The sequence below is a fragment of the Pan troglodytes genome, chromosome 7 (assembly GCF_028858775.2).
Source record: "Pan troglodytes isolate AG18354 chromosome 7, NHGRI_mPanTro3-v2.0_pri, whole genome shotgun sequence".
Classification (NCBI taxonomy): Eukaryota; Metazoa; Chordata; class Mammalia; order Primates; family Hominidae; genus Pan; species Pan troglodytes.
In genome coordinates, this window is record NC_072405.2 from 88,390,926 (window position 1) to 88,414,435 (window position 23,510).

The 23,510-nt window shown below is 44.4% G+C and overlaps 1 protein-coding gene across 3 annotated transcripts; it reads right to left on the minus strand.

Moving 5' to 3' along the window:
- Window positions 1-16,562: 16,562 nt before the first annotated feature.
- On the minus strand, window positions 16,563-20,618 carry HEY1 (hes related family bHLH transcription factor with YRPW motif 1). Of its 3 annotated transcripts, none has more exons than XM_519823.8 (5): window positions 20,133-20,618; window positions 19,782-19,857; window positions 19,574-19,657; window positions 19,216-19,297; window positions 16,563-18,325 (listed from the first exon to the last, which is right to left on the minus strand). In XM_519823.8, the coding sequence occupies exons 1-5, from the start codon at window positions 20,219-20,221 to the stop codon at window positions 17,742-17,744; spliced, it is 915 nt and encodes a 304-aa protein (XP_519823.2). In that variant the 5' UTR covers window positions 20,222-20,618; the 3' UTR covers window positions 16,563-17,741. The 3 variants fall into 3 exon arrangements, with proteins under 3 accessions (XP_519823.2, XP_009453814.1, XP_009453815.1); XM_009455539.5 differs by having other exon boundaries at window positions 19,562-19,657; window positions 20,133-20,429; XM_009455540.5 differs by lacking the exons at window positions 19,216-19,297; window positions 19,574-19,657; window positions 19,782-19,857; window positions 20,133-20,618 and adding an exon at window positions 18,766-19,202.
- Window positions 20,619-23,510: the final 2,892 nt, after the last annotated feature.

Here is a 23,510-nt window from a genome sequence, read left to right on the forward strand (position 1 = left end):
ACCTATGTATTAAGCCCCATATACATTAGCTATTTATCCTGATGCTTTCCTCCCCCAACCTGCCAAGAAAAAATAATTTATTTTTACAAATTGTACAAAAATATATGACCAGTGGGCACATTGCCAGAGCCCTCCCAGGCTTCAGAAGGAGTCCGTGCAACTGGGGGGCCCTGGAGCCCCACTGTACACCTGCTTCTGATTTTACCTGTGTTCCTGATGGCCACATTCCCCTGATGCATTACATACTTGCAGCAAGCACCGTGTAAATACAAACAGAAATGACTCAGAACTTCAGTTGATCGTTTTAAAGCTGCAGATAGCCTGTAAGTAGCAGGGAAATGCGCCACTTAAGCTTCATTAACCCTGATGACAGTATGGGAGGCTGACCACAAACACACAAAAAGGTAAAATGTCGTGTCCTTTAAACTTGGTTTAGCCCAATGTTCTTAATTGTCTGGTAGTCTGGGGCTTTTCTTTGTGTTTGTTAGTTTTAAATTTAGGTTCTTTGCTGTTACATATGGTGAGAAACGGCCTTTTTTATCTTGTTGCGTTGAGCATTTTTGGAGGTTCCCCCCACCCTGGAGGGGAGGAGTTGAGTATTGTTTTGTTTTGTTTTGTTTTGTTCCTAAACTCTACAAATAATAGAAGAAATAATATTGTTTGTATTGGGCGCACCTGCTTCCCTAAACCAGAGCGAGGTGTTTTGTGTGTTTTTTTTTTCTCTCCTCCCCCACTCTCCTTTTATCTTGGCTGCATGAGCTTTGTTGTTTGGTGGGAATTTAAGTGGCTCCTGCTTTCTTAGGGAACTTCCTATCCCAGGGAATTCAGAAATTCTCCCCAGGGGCCCCCAGAAACTGTATTGTTTTATTGCCTCCACCCCACCCCCTTTCCACATAAACCGCATAAACATGCACCCAAACACACGAGATGTTTTTAAAGGAGCAAAAGAAACGTAATCCTGCAAAGGTTTCCTGGGAATATGTGCATTTATGAGTGTGCATTTGTGATTGGAGGTGCTTTCACACTCATGTGTGCATGTTACTTCAGGAGAAATGGAAGTCTGTGTGGTTTTCTGTATGCATTTTCTTTAGTCTTGAATACAACAAAAGTAAATGCTATAATTTCTTTTCTTGCTCGTTTTGCTTTTCTCCAACTTACAAGACAGCCCCAGGTGATTGGCTCCTTGACCCTCCTTCTTTGACCCACACCCATCTTTCCCCAGAGTGAGGCCCTAGACCCTGGTTTGGGGTCACTGGACAGAACCTACCATAAAGCCCACCCCAGAGACTGTGCTGGGTGCACAATGCAGAGAGAAAGGCTGTCAGCCTGTCTAGCCCCATTTTGTGAGTCTGGGTATAGCCAGATTCATGCCCTGCTTCATCTTTGTGACCCCAGCTTGTGGCAAAGAGCCTCACACATAGGACACACTCAGCAAATATTTATAGCAGGAATGTTGAATGATGTGACTTTGAGCAAGTCACTTTGCGGCTCTGGCTCTGATTTTCTTCCCAATAAATGAAACAGTTGATCTCTTGAATTCTTTCTAACACTACAATGATTGCTTTGTCCAAAATGGATTTTCATTTATCTCTTTATGTCGGTTAGCAGTAGAAACAAGTAACAAGAAAAAAATAAAGCCAGGCACAGTTTTTCACGCCTATAATCCCAGCACTTTGGGAGGCGGAGACAGAAGGATCTCTTGAGTCCAGGAGTTTAAGACCAGCCTGGACAACATAGGGAGATCCTATCTCTAAAACAAAAAGAAAAGGAGAAGGAAAAGGAGAAGGGGGATGGGGAGGAGGAGGAGGAGGAAAAGGAGAGGAGAAGGAAAAGGAGAAGAAGAAGAAGAAGGAGAAGAGGAGGAGGAGAATAGTATCTTAAACAAGATGAAATTCCCTCTCATGTAAAAGAAGTCCAAAGGCAGGCTATTTTCGGGGCTCCAAGGTGTCATCAGGGACACGGGAGGCCACCTTTCAGCAATGCCATCCTCACTCCATGATAGATGCAATCTACCATGCCAGCCGCAGTGTTCTCCTAGATTAGCAGAGAGAGAAAGCCTGGGAAGACAAGTGGGTCCCCTTTGCAGCTGAGCCCAATTAAGTGCTGTCCTAGAAGTCCTACTTAATATGTTGCTTATATCTCATTGACCAGAATTTAGTCACTTGGCCAGACCTACCTGCAGGAAAGTATACATATTCTTTTAACTGGGCATATTGCCCCAAATAAAAGCCAGGGTCCTTTTACTAAGGAAGAAAAGGAGAATGGATATTGGTGTCAAATAGCAATCTTGCCACCCTTGTTCATCATTGTTTGGCCTGGTTTGCAATTTGAGGCAATTGTTCTAGCACTTTCCCCTCCTTTGCAATCTTAAATAAAGGTTTCTCAAATCCTGATGGCATTTACACTAGTCCCTGGAAAAATGAGAGAAGAAGAAATAAAAAGATAATGCAGTGTGTTTAAAATGCTAATCTTATAATTTAATTTAATTGGCTTAAAGAACTGCTCTTTTTAATAATTATATCATTTTCTCTCTCGTGAAAATTTACTTTTTTGTAAAATGATGTTCATGGCAGATTGCAGTTTACTAATATTCTTACTTGAAAAATAAGGCTGTAAACTCTACATCAATAGAGTCACCTGAAAAAACAAACAAACAAACAAACAAACCCAAAAACCTAGTCCTTTAATTCGAAAGTCTAGGAACATCACCTTGGATCATTTCCTTAGTTCTCTTTCAGCCTGCATCTCCTGAGAAAGGAGGGTTGAGGAGGGGAGATTTTAAAATCTTTTGGCAGGTGTGTCTATGTCCTATCAATAATAACAGAGAAATAGAAAACAGAGTTGTGGTTAATTTAGGAAGAAAATATATCTTCTTAGCTCTTGATATCAAGGGAACAACTTAAAAGAGGGATGTCTTCAAGATACCAGAAATGAGGGTCAGATTCCTGAACTCTGCCTGCCTAAGTTCAAATACTGCCCCAGAATGTACCAGCTGAGGGATCTTGAACAAGTGACTTAACGTCTTTAAGCCTAATGTTTAAAATCTATAAAATGGGACTAATAATAGAATCTCTCTTAAAAGATTAGTGGATTAAATTAGAAAAAAATATAAAGAGCTTTTCTATATATATATAGAAAATATATATAAAGAGTCATGGTGCCTGACACCTAGGATCTAGTCAATAATATCACCAATTGTAAGATTTGATTCAGCTAGAATAACTAAAAAGCCAAAATGATTCAATGGCTTAAACACATAAATGTTTCTTTTTCTCTTGTGCAATAAAACTCCAGAGGCGATCAGTCCAGGGCAGTGCTGGGGACATCAGACATCCAGATATTTCTCTCTTGGCTCCACCATCCTCAGCTCATTGCCTCATGATCCAGCATAGTTCTGGAGCTTCAGCCAACACACCCGTATGCAAGAAGCAGAAAGGGCATTAAAGTGCCCCTCTGCCTCCACTTTCAAAAAGCGCTTCTGATGACAGCTAACCAGGTAGAATTTAGTTCCATAATCCTACCTAAAATGAAGCAGAGGCTTCAAAGACAGGGTGCATTGCTGCCCTGTATAAAATATTGAGATTCTCTCACTTAAAAAGGAGAGAATGAGTATTATAGTAGGCATACAATGATCTTTGCTACAGATGTCAGTGTTGTTGATATTGTTATTATTACAGAACATGGGACTCTAGAAAAGGGGAGCGGATCAGAGCCAAAGAGTCTGAAGGTCACCAATGTAGCAGGTGACAATTAAAATTACATAAGCAATAAGTCCTAGTAATATGTTATGCAACATGATGCCTATGGTTAACAAAAATTTGCTAAGAGGGTAGAATTTATGTTAAGTGTTCTTGTCATAAAATAATAAAATAAAGAGGGCAGGAGAAAACATTTGGAGGTAATAGCTATGTTTATGGCAAGGAAGGGAAGAAGAAAGAGAAGAAAAAGAAGAAATGAAAAGAGTACAAAATATTTATCAGTAAATAGATTTCATCGAGTTTGGAGGTCTTACAAATCCCAAGTCCTCAGAAAATTAATTTTTCAGTCTAGTGATAAAACAAAGCGTACACACTGGAAGTGGTTGATTAGCCAAGTCACACATCCCTGTTTCCAGCTAAGTGACTGTATTAGTCTGTTCTCACATTGCTAATGAAGACATACCTGAGACTGGATAATTATAAAGGAAAGATGTTTAATTGACTCACAGTTCCACATGGCAAGAGAGGTCTCACAATCATGGTGGAAGGCAAGGGGTAACAAGTTACATCCTACATGGTGGCAGGGAAGAGAGAATTTGTGCAGGGGAGCTCCTCTTTATAAAATCATCAGATCTCGTGAGACTTATTCACTACCACGAGAACAGCATGGGTTATACCCGCCCCCATGATTCAATTACCTCCCACGGGGTCCCTCCCATGACACGTGGGAATTGTGGGAGGTACAATTCAAGATGAGATTTGGATGGGGACACAGCCAAACCGTATCGGTGACCAAGAGAATGATCCAGAACATAAGGGAGACAGGAGCACAAAACAGAGAGAAGTCACTGGCCTGGAAGAGACAAGAAAGGAGGTAAGGCTTCTAGGCTGGATTTTGCAGGACCCAGGGCAGTTGGGACTTTTTATTAGGCATTAGACTAATCCCATATGACTCTTTCTTTAGCCATTTTACTACTTAACCAAGCTCTCATTAGAATGGCCTTTCTCTCCAGCGAGGGCTCAGTTGCACACAGCCAGCTTCACCCCTGTGTTTCCTTCACAGCTATCGACCACCCTTGCCCGGGAAGGTGTCTAGAAACCATGTTCCTAGAGATGGGCAAGAGGGCAGTGTCCCAGCTGGCTGAGTTGGTGACCAGATTTCATTGTCTTTGGAAAGGAGTCAAGCTCCAACTCCACAGAAAAATAACAGGGAGATCAACTCAGAGGAAATAACAGTGAAAATCAGTGAGGACCAGAGTTTGTCTCCTACCCACTCTCTTTAATTGCTGGACAGAATCTGCTGCTTTTAATATAAGCTTCCTGGGGAAAGAAGGAAAGGGCCAAAGGTCCTGCTTGGCTGTACTCAGGATCAGCTTGAAAACCAACCTCATTTTCAGCAACCGGCTTCTCCCTGGTTGCATGAACATTTTGTTCGACACGACTCTCCTTCTTTCATTTTCCTAAAGCAGCAATTGCCAACCTTGGCTGCACATTAAAAATCACCTGGGAGATTTTTTACAATACTAATGCCACTTTTAGAGCTTTATATTTAATGGGTCTGCTGTGTGAACTGGCCCTCGAGATTATCTAAATTTCCCTAGGTGACTCTAATATGCAGCCAGTTGAGAGCTACTGTCCTGAAGCATTGTTAACAGGACATTTTTCTATATTTAGGGTTGCAAAGGCATAATTATGGCAGAAGGTGAAAAACAACTTCAAAATCAATTTTAAATATTTGTGTCCTTAAAAAATCCCTCTGGGCATAGTGTCTCATGCCTATAATCCCAGCAGTTTGGGAGGCCAAGATAGGAGGATCACGTGAGCCCAGGAGTTGAAGACCAGCCTGGGCAACATAATGAGACCCCTGTCACTAAAAAAATTTAAAAATGATAATATAAATAAATAAATAAAAATCCCGTAGTCAGTCCTTTCCTTTGAAAAAGTCTTCCTAAAGAGAAATTAACAGCAGCTGCAGCTTAATTTTATCCCCATGGGCCGCTCTCCTCCCCTCAAGGTCAGTCTCTGGGGTGGGCTTTATGGTGGGTAGGGAAGTAGGGGAGTAGGGAACTGGAGCACAGACAAAAGATCAGGGAATGGAGGCTCCTCATTGTGGGATGTTGGGAGGCAGAGGGTTCCCTGTGCTCTCCTGTCCACTTTCTCCAGAGCTGGTGGAAGGAAGGGTTACCAGCTACCCAGAGACCCCGGAATCCCTGCTGTAGTACTGGAATTCCTAACAGGCCAGAGCATCCAGAATGTTCCTATTGATGTTTTAGCTGGACAGTTAAACTACCACCAGATGGAATGTATTTTGGATGACACAGCCTGCTTTTCAGGTTCCTGGCTGGCCAACTACAGAGGTTCATGTGGGTCATTTCCTCCCCTCTCTGTCCTCCTGCCCCCAACTCTAGCATTTCTGATATATAAATACGGTAAGTAGTGCCCCAAAAACTGCAGGAGCAAATTATATATATGAATATTATTCAGCCTTTTAAAAAAAAGAAAATTTTGTCATTTGCAACAACATGAATGAATCTGCAGGACATCATGCTAAGTGAAATACACCAGACACAGAGAGACAAACACTGCATGATCTCACTTATATGTGGAATCTAAAATAGTCTAACTCATAGAAACAGAGCAGGATAGTGGTTTTCAGGGGTTGAGGCAGTGGGGGAAATGGGGAGATGTTGGTCAATGGGTACAAAGTTTCAGTTATGCAGGATGAATAAGTTTTGGAGATCTAATGTACAGCATCATGACTATAGTTAATAATACTCCATTACATGTTTAAAATTCACTAAGAGGGTAGATTTTAAGTGTTCTCAACACATACACACACACACAGACACACAAAGGTAACTATGTGAGGTGATGGACATGTTTATTAGTTTGATTGTGATAATCATTTCACAATGTATATACATACATTGAAAACATCAAGTTATATACCTTAAATATATACAGTTTGTGTTTGTCAATTATACCCTGATAAAGCTAAAAATACAACAAAATAAAATTGACATTTAAAAATTTTCTAAAGTTTAAATGGTGGCCAAAAAATGCACTTTTTAGGGTTTAATGTTGACATCTAATAAAATGTTAAAGGCATCCAATGAAAGCTAAATATCATAATGATTTGATAACAGCCATTATTCTTCTTGAAAATACAAACACAAGTTCCTCTTGGATAGTGGGAAATTTACATCATTTTTCTGTCTTTGAATTCCTATTGCCATTTCATGTTCCTACTGAGTTTTATCCTAGTAACATATTTTTATGCTTGAAAGTATTTTCTTGATCACAAATTATAGTTCTCTCTGATACAGATTTGCATATAAATTCAATTTTTTTAGTTTTTATTTATTAAGACCATAAGGTTCTAAGTGATGGCTGGAAGGAAGGAAAGGAAGGAAGGAAGGAAGGAAAGTAGGTTCTGGATTGAGTTATTATTACAATTATTACTATACAATTAATAAAATATTTTGATAACTATTATTGAGAGTAAAATGTTATTGAATGTGCATATCTTCTTACTAAAATAAATAGGCTCCCTCTCAAGTAGTTCATGTATAAATAAATTAATATTGCCAATAATCATATTTAGATGATCCATAATCAAAATTATTAGTAATGTTCTAGTAGCTGACAATTTAGGATGATCTTCATTTTGACAAAGGCAAAGAATTGGAAAGTACCTAATTTTCAAAAATATTTGTTACATAGTCACTAGTCAGTTTCTTTCTCAATTTCTGGGAAATATGCTAAAAAAATTTTTTTACCAAGTCTTATTAAAGGAACTCTTAGTTATACCACTTTCTCTTCTGCCTAGAAGACCTAAAGAATGAGTGTTGAGATTAACTGAAAAGAATTGCTTCAGTTTACCTACATGAAAGGAGAAAAGAAGTCATTTAAGCATTCATGATTCTTTTTTTTTATTTTAATTTTTATTTTAAGTTCTGGGGTACTTGTGCAGGATGTGCTGGTTTGTTACATAGGTAAACGTGTGCCATGGTGGTTTGCTGCACCTATCAACCCATCACCTAGGTATTAAGCCCTGCATGCATTATCTATTTTTCCTAATGCTCTTCCTCCCCCAATGCCACACCCAACAGACCCCAGTGTGTGTTGTTCCCCTCTGGCACTCACATTTCTGACTGAGGCTGTGTTAGCTTTGTTCTTACTGACTCTAGAGAAAGATACAGTCTTGGACAATGTTTTGAAAATAGAAGAGGCAAGGTTATTAAATGATCATTGCTATCATTCCCACCACGCTTCTCTTCAAAATTTCTAAATTTAGAACATTTGAATACCTTGTTTTCTAATCCATGTTTCATCCATAACAAAAATATGTGTAAAACGGGCATAAACAGGAAGCCAATGGTGAGATTAAAGTTTCTTAATGATCATTAAGGAAGATTTTCCTGAAACCAAGTTTTAGAATTGTCCCTTTGTCTGGCATCCTGTAAGTTTCTGAGTCTGCAGATTTGGGATGGGTGAAGGGTATGGCTTTTATAATTAAGGGGAAAGGCTGCCTGTGAGCATAGCAGTGGGGAGGCTGAACTGGCAAGTCAAGAACTGCATACATGTGGTAATTCAACATCTAGAGATTGATGCCTTTAAAACATCTGTATCCATGTATCCATCACCCTTGGAAAGCCTTGGTTAGAACCTCTAGTGAAGCCCATTCACAACATTCAGGGTGGACCAAACTCTGCTTCAATATCCTGTATCTCAGGGAACTCATCTTCTCCCCAAGAACTTTGTTTCACTTTCAGGCTATTGTAATCATTAGAAAATATCACAGGAGACTCTTGCCAAGTGAAAAATCAATCAACTGATAAGTTAAATTTGAGTGTTAAGTTTTTTAAAGTGTGGACTTTATATTTGCCAATAAATTCTAGCTTTGCTTCATAACTGTTGGAAGATTTTGGATGACTGTCATCATCTTGCATAATCTCAGTTTATTCATCTGTAAACAGAAATGATAACACTGACCTTTCAGAGTAACCATTCTTAAAGATTACAGATAATGTGTGAAAAGCCCCCAGCACAATGCAGGGCGTGATACAAACACTAAATGAAGAATTATTGTCATTTAACTAATTCCTGAGCCTTCTAACTGTCCCATCATGCAGCTCACATTTCTAGTACTGTTCCAGGAAATGGTAAAACACTTAGTCAAATGCCTCACAGCAGTGCAGATACACTATTCTGCAGTATCCTCCCATAGCCCAGCACAGTAAGCCTTTTCCAAAGGAATGGAAGTCCGTAAGGCATGGCTTATTCTTTGTGAACTCTTGTTAGCTGCTGTTTTTCATCACTTTTATTTATTATTTGTTTATTTATTTGTTTGTTTTTGAGATAGGGTTTTGCTCTGTCACCCAGGCTGGAGTACAGTGGCGTGGTCATAGCTCACTGCAGCCTTGAACCCTTGGGCTCAAGGGATCCTCCTGTTTCAGCCTCCCCAGTAACTGGGACTACGGGTGCATGCCACCATGTCCAACTACTGTTTTTTGTTTTGTTTTGTTTTGGTGGGGGGGTGGTAGAGACAGGGTCTCACCATGTTGCCCAGGCTAATCTGAAACTCCTGAGCTCAAGCGATCCTGCCACTTTGGTCTCCCAAAGTGTAGGGATTACAGGCGTGAGCCACCATGCCTGGGCATCACTTTTTTTTTTTTAATACATGCTCCAGGTGACCATGTTAATAATTCATCTTAAAATTTTGCCCTGTATTAACATTAAACTCATTGGTTAATAGCATAAAAAATCCACCTTCTCTTTCAAAAATTCATTCGTCCATTATCTCTTCCATGTTTCACTATTCCCCAAAATTATCAAGGCGGATATGACAATCCTCTGCACAAGCTTCTTCCATTTGCTTGGGTGTCATTTCTTGGACTAAACATGCACTTCTCCACTGAGTGAGGAATAAGAAATAGTGGGTCTTTTGAGGGTTGTTTTATTTTTACAATAACTGCTTTCAACCATATTCTGACAAATATCCCTTTGCTTTCTCTTAATCATGTCTTGGGCAGACCAAAGAATTTCCTTGTCATTTTCCATAAACAAAAATTCAGTCTATTTCAACATGTCAATCTCCTTTCTCATTTAAAACTTTCCCCATCCTGTCATCAGCTAAAATGTGGGAGGAGGACTTGGGGGTCAGGGACAGCGGGAAGGGATATTGTCTACCCTTCAGCTCTTCTTCCTCCTCCAGCACCTTGGAGGGTCTGGGTGGGGATTCATGTTCTAGGCCAGTTCTGAGTCTAGTATTCCTCCATGCCTTCCCTTCCCGACGTTAACTACGCTAGCATTGAGGACGGGAGAAGAGAGAAGAGGGAAGGAAACATCTTCCCACATAAGTTGGGGGAGGCTGCCAGGAACCTGCGTTCTCGCTTTGGCTGTGTTTTCCATCTGCTGCCAGAGGCCTCTGCTGATGTGATGCTTTCCAAGTGGGTGATGTGCGTGGTATTTTAGGGGAGATGTTCAGTTTCATCCTAATCCCCTGCGTTTCCAAGAACCACACCCTGCGAAGAGAAGGAGGCAGCTGTTTCCCTTCAGCTCTGACAGCAGCTCAAGCTTCAAACCCACTTTCTATAAATCCTGGAATCTCATGCAGCCACTGCAATCCCTCATAAAACTTTCAACTCACCTACTCCCTACAGGGAGGGGAGAAGCTAGGCCACTCCTCATCATGTCCATGATCTCCTTTCTCATCCCTTTCCCCATCTTCTTATGTGAGCTGGGATGAGGTTCAGCTATGGGGGCTACTGCTGAACATGGAAAGGATAGTTTAGGCTCCTATTAAAAAATCCTGTCAGAAATATTGGGTCCCAAGTTGATTTGGGTTCCTTAGAATATGAGGTACTTACCACTTCTGTGCACTCAGCTTATTACCGGACAACAGAAAAAGCTGTACTCAAAATCCTGTTACAAACCCATGGCTGCTTAATGGCCAGAACCATGGTGAGAATTGCAGGCCCCTCCCCATCTCAACCCCACGGGTCTCTGCCCTGTGTGAGGATGTGGGTCTCCACCTGAGAACCTCTGGCCTCTGTTTTCATAAGACCATGTCTTTATATATGGAAACGAATAATTTCCTAGTCGCACTTCAGCCTCCAACTTATCACAGACTATATCTTAGTTTCTTTAACTTCTTCAGGTTTAGTCTAAACGCTTCATCTGTGTTGCTGTCCTATAAACCCTAAGTGGTATGTACTCTGTTCTCATAATAGAACTTCTGTTCTTCTCTCCATTTTTATAAATACACTTGGCTGGGCGCAATGGCTCATGCCTGTAATCCCAGCACCTTGAGAGGCTGAGGTGGGTGGATCATCTGAGGTCAGGAGTTCAAGACCAGCCTGGCCAACATGACGTAACCCTGTCTCTACTAAAAATACAAAAATTAGCTGAGCGTGGTGGCATATGCCTGTAATCCCAGCTACTCAGGAGGCTGGAGTGGGAGAATTGCTTGAACCTGGGAGGTGGAAGTTGCAGTGAGCTGAGATCGTGCCATTGCACTCCAGCCTGGGCAACAGAGCAACTGTCTCAAAAAATAAAATAAAATAAATAAAAATACAGTTGCTGTGCTCCCCCATCCCCATCCCAAAGGTTGTACTAAAATGGGGGAAGATCAAAAACACTGAGACACCCTAACTGGAGAGAAGGTGGAAGTGAAGATAAATTGAAAGCCTATGTCTTCAGAGGAGAGTGGGGGCTTTTGTGGGGAATATAAGAAAGGTGGTTGGATGCAGTGGCTCATGCCTGTAATTCTAGCACTTTGGGAGGCTGAGGTGGGCGGATTGCCTGAGCTCAGGGGTTCGAGACCACTCTGGGCAACACAGTGAAACCTCGTCTCTACTAAAAATACAAAAATTAGCCGGGCGTGGTGGCAGGTGCCTGTAGTCCCAGCTACTCAGAAGGCTGAGGCAGGAGAATTGTTTGAACCTGGGAGGTGGAGAGTGAGACTCCACCTCCAAAAAAAAAAAAAGGAAAAGAAAGGTGACCAATATCCCTACATTCCCACTAGGCACACAGAAGTGGGAATAAATAAGGAAATAAATAAATAAGGAAATAGACTTGAAGAATGATGTTTGAGTTTGGTTTTTTTTTAAAGCAGAATTTTGGCTAGACGCAGTGGCTCACACCTGTAATCCCAAAACTTTAGGAAGCCAAGGTGGGAGGATCGCTTGAGTCCAGAAGTTTGCATACCAAGACCCTGTCTCTCTATAAAAATAAAAATAAATAAAATTAAAATAAATAAAAGCAGAATTTTATAATAGTGAAGAGGAAGTACTGAAGTGAAACATAGAATTATCTTCCCTGGGAGTAGTGAAGGTGGGGGCTGGAGGATAAAGACCTGCCTGTCTGGCTCTCTTTTGCTCTGCTTTTTTTTTTTTTTTTTTTTTTTTTTGACAGTTTTGCTCAGGCTGGAGTGCAATGGCGCAATCTCGGCTCACCACAACCTCCACCTGCTGGGCTCAAGCAATTCTCCAGTCAACCTCCCAAGTAGCTGTGATTATAGGCATGTGCTACCACACCTGGCTATTTTTGTTTTTTTGTTTGTTTGGTTTTTTTTTTTTTTTTAGTAGAGATGGGTTTCTCCATGTTGGTCAGGCTGGTCTCAAACTCCAGGCCTCAGGTGATCCGCCCGCATCTGCCTCCCAAAGTGCTGGGATTACAGGCATGAGCCACCCTGCCCGGCTGCTCTGCTTCTTAGTGGAGACCAAGGGGGTGGATAGGATTCATTCACTCATTCAACAAATACTTACTGAGAGCCTCTAATGTGCTAGGCAATTTTAAGTGACAGAACTGTAGAAGTGAACAAACCAGGCAAAAACAGATAATAAACAGTCAATGAAGTATCTATTCTGTCAGATAATTCTGGGTACGGTGGAGATAAACAAAAGAAGAAAGGGAGGTAGGGAGAGGTGGATGTGGGGATGAGAGACTGAGTGGGATGATTGTTTTAAATAGAGTTGCAAGGAAAGACCTGGTGGGGAAGGTGACCTTTGAGCAGAGCCGCAAGTAGAGATTACAGATAGGTCAGCAGACCGTTGGGGGAAAAGCATTCCAGGCAGAGGGAACGGCCAACGCAAAGGCCTGGAGATGCAAACATGTAGAGCACGTTCCCACAAGAGCAGACAGCAAGTGTGGCTGGAGCAGTGAGGAGGGGCGAGTGGTAGGAAATGAGGTCAAAGAGGATGATCAAAGCCTCAGATATGTCATTCTTTAATTTTATGATTCAATGCTGCATTTATGGAACATCCCTAAGCACCAGAAACAAAACCATGCCCAGGGGAGGCATTTAAAAAAAAAAAAAAAAAACAATACTAAAAGTAGCTACAGAAACTGTTTGGGTATCAACTCTATCAGAGGTAAACGGCAGTCTCTTTCTGGCTAAAATATAACGTTTTCAAGTCTCTCCTGCTACATCAAGCCATAGATAACCTACCAACCATCTATGATTAAGAGTTTTCAAATTTAGGCATGGTCTTTTAACTTGACTGTAACAAAAAATACCAACATAGGAGTAAATTCAATGGGAAATTTTACAACCAAACTATAAAGAAGCCTAATGTGGCAGTGGATTAACGCAAAATCCAGATACCTGTCTGTGTTCCTCAGACTCATCTCTTAGGGACATTTGTTTACCTTGAATTTTGCTGGGATTTACAGGCTTGGGGGAACAGTTCTGTGACAAGTGCCTGTCAATACCTATAGACAGCTCAAAAAGAAAGGCCTGGGTTTCTTTTTCCTTGGCTTTCTTCTCGCCTCTCCCCACCCCCCGCCCCAGAGCAGAACACTGAAGGATCTGAGAGAAAAACCCTGCAGCTCATCAAGATCAAGGCAGGCATTATATTTCAAGTTGAAGTTCAAAACAGCTTGCTTTTTGCTGAGACGTCTTACTTCCTGAAATCAGATGGCGCCTTTTAGTACTTCAGCGTGCTGAGTCACAAGCGAGCTACACACTCGCTCTTTCATTTCAGGCTGCCAGGCTGAGAACTCGTCTTCCTCCATGGTAAAGGGAATGCAAGGACCCAGTTGAGAACACCTTTGGAAGAGGTTTCTGTGAAGCAGAAACCTCTCTCCTTGCTTTATTTTACCTTGAGGAAATTGGACAGCCCAGAAGTAATTTTTTAAAAAACTCTGCACGTAATCTTTACATAATATCACCTACAGCTGCCTAAAGACTGCAGTGTTGATTTTATTTTAGCTTATGTTTACCCATTTATTGTAGCGTATTCAAAGCACGGATGACAAAGATATTAGAAAATTCTAGCCCTCCAGAGAGCCATTCAGATTAGAGCCCTGGAAGCTGAGAAATAGTTGTTGCCCATGGCTCAGTCTTGCTGGAAGACAGGTTTTGGTGAATTAGTGACTAACCAATAAAAATTGGACAATTTCACATAAAAAATCCAAATTTGGAGATGCCTTTGGAAACTTGAAAGATCTGCTAACACTGGACTAAAATTTCTGCATAGGAACAATCGGCGACTCCTCAGCCAGACCCGGAGACAGAATGGGTGCTGGGAAAACGTGACGTGCTTCCTGGGTCATCACTCACCTGATACCACTGCATTCCTCCCCAGTAGTGCCTGTCCCTGTCACATGCACCTAGGACCCTCACCCAGTTCAGCCACTTTGACAGATGAGGAAAGTGGCGTTCAGAGAATCATAATGACTTATCCAGTGTCACCCAATTAGGTAAAAGCAGGAGCCAAAAATCTTTCCAAGATGCTCTTATTCCCTGGGACTCCAGTTGTAAATGAAATTGGGCCACATTTGAAGCAGTGTTTCAGATGATATTAGCTCTGAAGTGATTTTAATTATAAATCATCACCAGAAACTAATGAAGGCATCAAAGCTGTGATACTGGTATAGATGGGAAAGGCTGGGGAAAAGTATAACTAGGAGATAAAACATTTCCTGAGGGATTTCAAATTTAAGTAATCTATATTTAAAATATCATGATTTTAGTGAGTCACAGAGTGGGGCAATGAAAACCTGGATAAAAATCACATCCTCATTTAACTAGACTGAATAAATTGGAAACAATTATTCCTTGGATTTTTAGAGGCTTTTTTAAATACAAGAATTCTGCCCATCTATCTACTTCATCATATTAATTCATGGTAATACATTAAATGAAAATAAATGAGTAATTATTGAAGCCCTTCAAGATTCTTTATAACCAATGATTTATTTTCCTTATAAGGTAAACTTATGCATTCTCTGAAAAAAATTTGTTTATACACTGGTAGATGTATTATAAATGTACATATAATACAAAAATATGCTGGCCCTGATAACCCTGGTGTTATTTTTTTCCTAATTGCATCAACAGAATAGAAATGGGAGTTTTCCTAAATTAATTTTTCTATACACTATTGGTACATAGTCATACTCTATCCTGCTTCCTAGGAAGCTCACACTCCACCTGCACCATCCTCAGATACTTTTCACCTTGAAAGGGCTTGAAAAGAAACCAGAATATTTCCATGGAAAAGTATGTAATCTGGAAATGAACTGCCACGCCTCCCGCTAACCAGATATAGCGATCATTGATGAGACAAGTGGAACATGCTACATGTTTTACAGTTCCACAGCTCTTTCAGCAGAGCCAGCAAATGAGAGGCTTCACTTCTTACCACATTAGCAGCCATCTAAACCTATGTAACAGTAAGAGATAGTCGAAGTACAATGCTGTTCAGTAATGCTGTAATGTCATTGGAAATCGCGGTTGCTAAAATTAAACTGACACTTGGCAGAAATTAGCATAACACTTTCCATCACAGCCTTATGACAGAAAGAGTGTCTGTGTGGCACAGGCAATGCTGAGAGCAGAGCTGTGCATCACAAGAGGGATCGACGTCTGAGGCCATGCAGACAAAGCTTTGAAGGGATTGGAAACCCACAATCACAAAAATGCCGCAGTCTCCCATCCCTTCACAGGGACACAGAAGTTGAAGCTCAAATTCAAACTCCAAACTTCTCTTTGCCTTCTGACTGTGTTTTTTCACCAGATGGGAGGAGGGGCTCCGTGTTTGGGCAAAGCAAAGGAAGGCTTTATTTTATCATCTGCCAGCATGGGTTTTCTCCTTCTCCTCCCCACCGCCCTCAGGATCAAGACAAACTCCTTAGAAGCACTCCTTAATTGGCACAGGGCTATTTTTAAGGCAATGGGAAGACACTCCTCTCCCCTGGGGCCCAGAATACGCCCTCCATGCTGGCAGTGTTTTGTTCTAACCTAAAGCATATGTCAGCTTCCTCACTACACAGCTCAGGAGTCCATTGCAACTAAAGAGTTAAATTCCTTGGAAATAAGACCAGTGAAGACTTCTGGAGCTGTGCAGGTGCAGAATTACAGCCTGCCACTGCTCATCAGGCCACAGATTCCCGAGCCCCTACATTTGGGTCTTCTTGTTTTGCCATTTAAAAAAATTAATAAAAGAAAGAAATTTCCATTCTCTCAGCATAGAAATGAGCACATAGTAGGTACTCTCAGTAAATATTTGTCAAATAGTCAACACGGTTTTAAAATATTTCATCCAAGCTCCTTTCAACCCCTGTAAGTCTCAGTCTGATTTCAGCTTTCCTAATCCACAGATGGCCAGTTTAGGGCCAGATCATCTGACATAAGAGCAAAAGGGCTATGTCCCCTTGTAGGTGGCAGGGCAAAGCTCTCTGCATTGTAATGAAGTCACCTTATTCAACGGCACGAATTCACACAGTTTAGAAGTCCAAGAATAATGAAACTGGTAAACATACAAACCAATCAGGCAAAATGAAAACCAAGGAAAGTTTATCTTTTCTTAGCCAAGAGGGGGAAAGGCCAAGGTATGTAAGACATACACCACAGAATACTTTGTTCTTTCTTTTTTATTTAGTCACAACACATCAGTACAACAGAGGTCAAACCCAGTTCAGTGGAGGTCGTTTAACTACACCTGCTAAAAGAATAAACCTGAAAAATGTTATTTTATAGCCCAAATCAAATTAAATAAATCAAAGAGAAGGAGGCAGGAAAGCCCTTTTAAATACCTTGGCAACCACAGTTCCATGCACCAAAAGGAAAACTCACATAAAAATTTCCAGTTAAAAGAAAATATGGCAGTCCCAGGAAAATTAGGTTATGCATTTAACAGGTTCCACTGTACTACTCAATTGACCACTCGCACACCATGATCACTTATCCACGTTAACATTTGTGAATTTGAGATCCGTGTGATTAAAAATTCTTTGCGTTGCTGGGGCTGGTAAATGCAGGCATATTCTATTCAATTACCTTCAGTTTCCTTTCCACCAACACTCCAAATGAGACCTAACCTATCAGCGGCTCTCTCCTAACTAAATCAGAACTGCCAGTCCTGGCAGATACCAGCAGCTGGTCAGATGGATTCAGGGCCACCAACAGTTTGTACATTCACCTTTCTGCTATAGGAGGCCGACAATTTACTAGTCTTCTTTCTTGGATAAAGCTGATCATCTGATTTGTCAACGCTTTGTTCAGAAATATAAAATTCAATATAGTTCCCCTCCCCCCAAAAGAATATTATTTATACAACACCTTAATCTGTCAAAATATTAACAAACAGAATCATGTTAACATTAAGCATAGTGGTTTGGAAAATTAATTCTAAAAACAGACCATAACTATACAAGGAGAAAAACAGACCAAAAATACTAAATGTTAAGATTCCCCAAATTTTGAGGCAAAAACGGAATCATTCTGGTTTACAAAGTAAATTAGGCACAGTACAAACCTATCACAAAGTGTTGGCTTATACTCACTATTTCAATTTAATGTCTTGAACAAAATTTAACAACTAGTTTTTAAAAACTGCTAATACATGACATGATGAAAAAAACATTAAAAAAGAAAAAAGTAAACCAACAAACCTTTAGTCTTTAAAAAAAAAAATTATCTGAAAGTGTACCTTTTTCCTTTTTACTTTTACTGACGACTTTAAGGTGATGTTGGCAACAGTCCAGCCCAGCTGGGATTTTAAACTTTCCCCTCCCTCATTCTACATCAGTTCTTTAAAAAGCTCCGATCTCCGTCCCCCAAGGTCTATAGGGCTTGCCAAGGTTTGCAGCCTGCGTGGGTGCTGAAGGGCTCAGTGCATTGGGAGACAGTAAGTGGAAGGAGCCGAAAGAGAAGGGGAAGGCCGACAGGGAGGCCACTGAGGAGAGCAGAGGCGGCGACAGTTTGGAGGCGGAGGTGACCACAGGGAGCACCGGTCCGAGGCTGCCGCTAGGGGGCGCTCGCAAAGCAGGCGCCTCCGGATGTGCCGAGCCCAGCCTGCCCTGGTGGTGCGGTTCCGTGGGTGAGGCCGTGGTGCCCGCGTTCCCGTGGCCGTTCTGGGGCAGCAACAGCGGGTGCGCGATGTGCGGGTGATGTCCGAAGACGGTCCCCCAGGGAATGTGTCCGAGGCCCGCGTGGGCGCCGCTCGCGGCTTCCCGCTGGGAAGCGTAGTTGTTGAGATGCGAAACCAGTCGAACTCGAAGCGGGTCAGAGGCATCTAGTCCTTCAATGATGCTCAGATAACGCGCAACTTCTGCCAGGCATTCCCGAAATCCCAAACTCCGATAGTCCATAGCAAGGGCGTGCGCGTCAAAGTAACCTAAGGAAAAGAACAAAAGAAAAATCTCAGGGCTTTGCCCGTTTCCCTTATTTCTTAAGTCCCAGAGACAGCCCTTCCTGGCAGATACCTGCATCCCTTAAAACACAACAGTCAGGGGTTCTTCCGAAAGTCTAAATACTTTGGAATCAACAAAAATCTTTGCATTAATCAACATAAGCAGAATGTGTTTGCTAATGCAAGTTCAAAGCCCAATTAGAAGCTGCAGAGCAGAAATTGGAATTATACCCTACCAGCAGATGAAACTATGTTCATTCCTTTAATGTTTTCCCTCAACAACAACAAAAAATACATCAAGGGCAGAGAAACCACAGAGCAGTGAAATTCATTAGACACACAGATGTAAGTTATCATCGCGGAGCTTTTATAGGCACTTGGACCTCAGTAAAGCATTTTCCTGCTGGAGAGACAGACACACAGACCTTGGTCTCCTGTTAGGTTTCCTCTACTTAACCAGAATACATTTCTTTCCTCAAGAGGCATGTGGCAGCACCTTTTTTTTTTTTAATCCCGTATTCCAAAAATAAGACCACATATTGTTTTTAAATGCTTTTTCTCAAAATAGCAATGGACAAATGTGAAAGCTACCTGATCTGAATCAGGGCTGTCACAACTTTTGAAGACCTCACAAATAATAGGTATTTTTCCAAAAGATGCACTAGCTCAATCCGCAGAGAGCTGGGGTGGTGAATTCACTGGAGAAGATTCTATGTGCATTCGAAAATGTACTGACAGGGAACTGCACACACCACACACCGTTCTCTCCCCACCCCCAAAGAAAAATCAGGCAGCTACTGCACCAATCCTGGCCTTCAGCCGCTGCTCACTCTATGCCAACCACTCAGAGCCCCCACTAGGTCTAGGAGATGTACCTTTCCCTCCTGCCGTATGCAGCATTTTCAGGTGATCCACGGTCATCTGCAGGATCTCGGCTTTTTCTAGCTTAGCAGATCCCTAAAGATGAGAATGGCAAAAGATTGATTTGGCACAAGTTCCTTTGGGGAACAATTTAAAATATGCAAACATATATACAAAGATACATGCTTTGTAAATCGTAAAGCATGGACTAAAGCAAAATCAGTTGTCTTCACAAAATACGCTGGTATCTGTGTACGAATTCATCTAGGCACAAGCAACACAGCTATTTTCCAAGGCGGATGAGATTAATGGGGGGAAGATTCAGAAGGTGCAGATAGCTATGCTGAGAGCTTTACCTACTTGCTCCATTACCTGCTTCTCAAAAGCACTGGGTACCAGCCTTCTCAGCTCAGACAAACTGTTATTGATCCGGTCTCGTCGGCGCTTCTCAATTATCTGCAGAAGGCAAGCAAAACAAAGGAAGGCATTACCATTACGACTGTAAATTTCAAAGACAAAAAAAGGTGGTTATTTCCGTTAATCAATAACAAAAATAAAAGGAGAGTGTAAAGAGACTCACTCCTCTCCGTCTTTTTCTGGCCAAAATCTGGGAAGATGTAGTTGGGGACATGGAACCTAGAGCCGAACTCAAGTTTCTGAAAAGAGAAAAAGAACAAACAAAAACTGAAATCGCCGTTAAACGAGGAGAGGTGATCTGAGAGGTCGCCCCCACACCCTCCCCGCACTCAGACTTTTTTTGCCACTTGGGCTGGAAGGCGCCTAGGGGTTCCCTGACCGCAGGCTGCCGCCAGCCTGCGACGCGCGGAGGTCAGCGCAGGGCACCGGCGCGCCAAGGGTCCTAGCCCGCTGTCACCGCGGCAGGCCTGCGCTCGCCTCCCGCTCTGGCTCCGCTCCGCCGCCGCCAGCTCACCCATTCTCGTCCGCACTCTCCTTCTCCACCTCGATGGTCTCGTCCAGCTCGCTGTCCGAGGAGCTGTACTCGGGGTGAGCTCGCTTCATGCTGGCTGCCTGGGGGATCCAGGGGAGGGTCGGCGCGGCGGGCAGGGAGGAGTTAACTACAGCGGCGCCTCTCCGCTCTCGGCTGCTCGCGTTCCGCACACACTGATCCCGCTCACGCTTTGCCTCTGGTTAAAACTCAACCATCCTTTCCCACGCTGAGCCCCTTCCCAGGGCCCTGGGGAGGGCGGGGGAGTGGGGAAGGCGGGCGAGGGGGCGGAGAGGCGGGGCGGCAACTCCAGGGCAACAGCCGCCCCCCGGCCAATCCGGTTTCTCGCGCCGCTGATTGGCAGCCGCTCCTGGGAGGGGCGGGAGCGAGGCCGAGGGCGCTAGCGGACCGCGCCCCCGCCCTCCGCGCCCGCCCCTGCCTGGCGGCGGTGCGTCGTCTCCGCGGGGGCTCTGCCCGGCCTGCACTCAGGGGAAGGAGGAGGCGCGGGCGGCGGGGAGGCGCGGGAGGCCGGGCCGGGACACAAGCCCGCGGGCGGCCGCGGCTCCTCCCCGCCCCGCGCGCCCCGATTGGCCTGGCCGCGCGCCAGGGCCGAGCCTGCAGCGCCTCCGGTGAGCCGCACGCGCCGCGGGCCGTGGGAAAGTGCCGGCGCCGCGGCCGCCAGCCAATCCGGGCGGCCGGCGACGGCGACGGCGGCGGCCGCGCTGGCGGCAGCGGCGGCGGCGCTGGGCGTCCGCATGAATGGAGAAGAATGGGCAGGCGGGGAGCCGGGCCGCGCGAGGGCGCGCCGGCGGGGGCTGGGCGGCCGCCGGCCGGGCCCCCAGTGTGAACCTGTAATCGGAGCCTGGGCGCCGGCCGGCCTCGGAAGCCGCCGCCTAGCGCCACCGTAAATCTCGCCCGCGTGGCCGCCAGTGCCCGGCGGCTGGAGGCGCGCGCTGTTGGTGGGGCCGTGCCGGGTGCACCTGGCCGGGCTGCGCGCCGGCGGCTCCGCGGAACCCGCAGGGAGCCGGGAGAGGGGGCGCCGGGCGCGTCCACAGTGGCCACCAGCCCAAGGGCCGGTCACATGGAGGAGCAAGCTGTGGGCTCAGGGGACGCTCTTTTTGATTTCTGGGGCCGAGGCCGCACATGCAGCCAGACTCGTTTCCGCAGGGGCTTCCCAGCCGCGGAATGGAATGAATACCCCAGTGCATCTCATTTACGGGGAAGTGGAGCACTTGTTTTCTCGGCCGCCTTGGGGAAAAAAAAACCCAACGGTCCCTGGGAATAATCATTATGCTGGGATTTTTTGTTGTTCCCCCGCTGTCCCCCCCCCGCCCCCTCCCCCCGGCGGCCAGATCCTCTCAGCGGGCGACAGGGTGGCGGTGCTGGCGTTTGCGTCTGAGGCCGGCCTTGCTGAGGGAATGCACGTCACTGGCCCCAGACACACACCTCTGGCTTCGGTGGCTTGGCGTGGCGTGTACTGGGTGCTACGTGAAGTCCCCCCCGAGTCCACTAAGAAGACAGATTTTTTTTAAAAAATACAGTTGTAAATCTCGAAACTGATTTCTGATTCCAGAAACAGAATGGTTGTTTTAAATTTGAAAATCCGGTCTTCTGTCCCTTACAAAGGTACAGAGCAATTCGCATTCGTCTCAGATCCACTCTGAAGCTTGTAGTCCTGTCTGTGAGGGAAAGCTTAATATCCATCGGTGAGAATAACAAAAGGCGTTTTCTCTTTGCAAAAAGCTTCCTGGTTTCTAGACTTCCTTATTGATCTCAATGCCATCTTTTTTTTTTTTTTTTTTTTTTTGAGATGGTGTCTCACTCTGTCGCCCAGGCTGGAGTGCAGTGGCGCGATCTCGGCTCACTGCAACCTCCGCCTCCCGGGTTCAAGCAATTCTCCTGCCTCGGCCTCCCCAGAAGCTGGGATTACAGACGCGCGCCACCATGCTCAGCTAATTGTTTTTGGTATTTTTAGTAGAGACGAGGTTTCACCATGTTGGCCAGGCTTGTCTCAAACTCCTGATCAAAGGTGATCCGCCTGCCTTGGCCTCCCAAAGTACTGGGATTACAGGCGTAAGCCACCGCGCTCGGCCTCAATGCCATCTTAACACACCCTGGATGCCAAGCACTCTGAGTGGCCGGCCTGGGCCTGATCCATAGTTCCTCTCTGGGCACCCCCATCCCTCCACCACCGCCCCCAACGGGAAACACAACCTCCTGGCTCCCACTGAAGCTTATTCCACTTCACATCACCTCCAGCCCTCAGCCTTTCCATGCAGCCCCTCTGCTTCCCTGTCTAGGCTGGGCCCTTCCATCAGCCAGCCTGGGTTTGTTGTTGCTGGCACCCCAGACCTCTGGCTTCCTGAAACTCCACCGCATGCTGCCTGTTAGTTGTCAGTCCGAGGTCAATCCCACCACCCGGCTTTCTCTCTGGAAGTGCAAATTTTAAGGCTCCTTCCTGGCCCTCCCAGTCTTCAGTCCAGGGCATCCATCACTACTTCCTGCCTCTTCCCTCCCAGAAACTGATGGTCCAGGCATAGGAAACCATCCCACCTGCTCTCCTCTGCCTTCCAGAAGTCCCTCTGACCTTCCATTTCTTTCCCCAAAGTGACAGGCCACCCTTCCCCAGAACCAACGTGTCTACTTCCCCTCTGGCTCTATAAATTTTCCCAGCCTCTGGCACCTACAATGAGTCAGCCTTTCCCGCTTTGGCTCATTTCTGCTGCTGTGGAGAGGCGTGGACAAGCTGCAGATGTTGAGTGAGACGAGACCGGGTGGGGTTAGGGATGCTTAACTCTACATTGGCATCCAAATGAAATATTGCTCACATGTTCATGATTACTTTTATGTCAAAAAGGAGGTTCTCTACGGACAGGCGCAGTGGCTCACACCTGTAATCCTAACACTTTGAGAGGCTGAGGCAGGAGGATTGCTTGAGTCCAGGAGCTCCAGATCAGCCTGGGCAACATAGCAAGATCCCCATTTCTTAAAAAAGAAAATTAAAAATTAGCCAGGCATGGCATGCACCTGTAGTCCTAGCTTCGTAGAAAGCTGAGGTGGGAGGTTTGCGTGAGGCCAGGAGTGCCAGACCAGACTGGGCAACACGGCAAGATCCCCATCTCTAGAAAAAATTTAAAAATGAACCGGGCATGGTGGCCTGTGTCCTAGCTACTCTGGAGGCCGAGGCTTGAGCCCAGGAGGTCAAGGCTACAATGAGCTATGATCATTGCACAGCACTCCAGCCTGGGTAACAGAATGAGACTCTGTCTCTAAAAAAATTACAAATGAGGTTGTCTTGCTTCTTAAGTTTGACTGATTTTTCAATGCTTCCAATAAATACGTATTCTTCTATGTGCCATGTGC

Coding starts and splice junctions, on each gene's coding strand:
- HEY1 (XM_009455539.5), bottom strand. CDS start 20,221: ATGAAGCGAGCTCACCCCGAGTACAGCTCCTCGGACAGCGAGCTGGAC. Junction 19,858..20,132: donor GAGAGTGCGGACGAGAATGG/GTGAGCTGGCGG, acceptor TTCTCTTTTCAG/AAACTTGAGTTCGGCTCTAG. Junction 19,658..19,781: donor CCAGAAAAAGACGGAGAGGA/GTGAGTCTCTTT, acceptor TGCCTTCTGCAG/ATAATTGAGAAGCGCCGACG.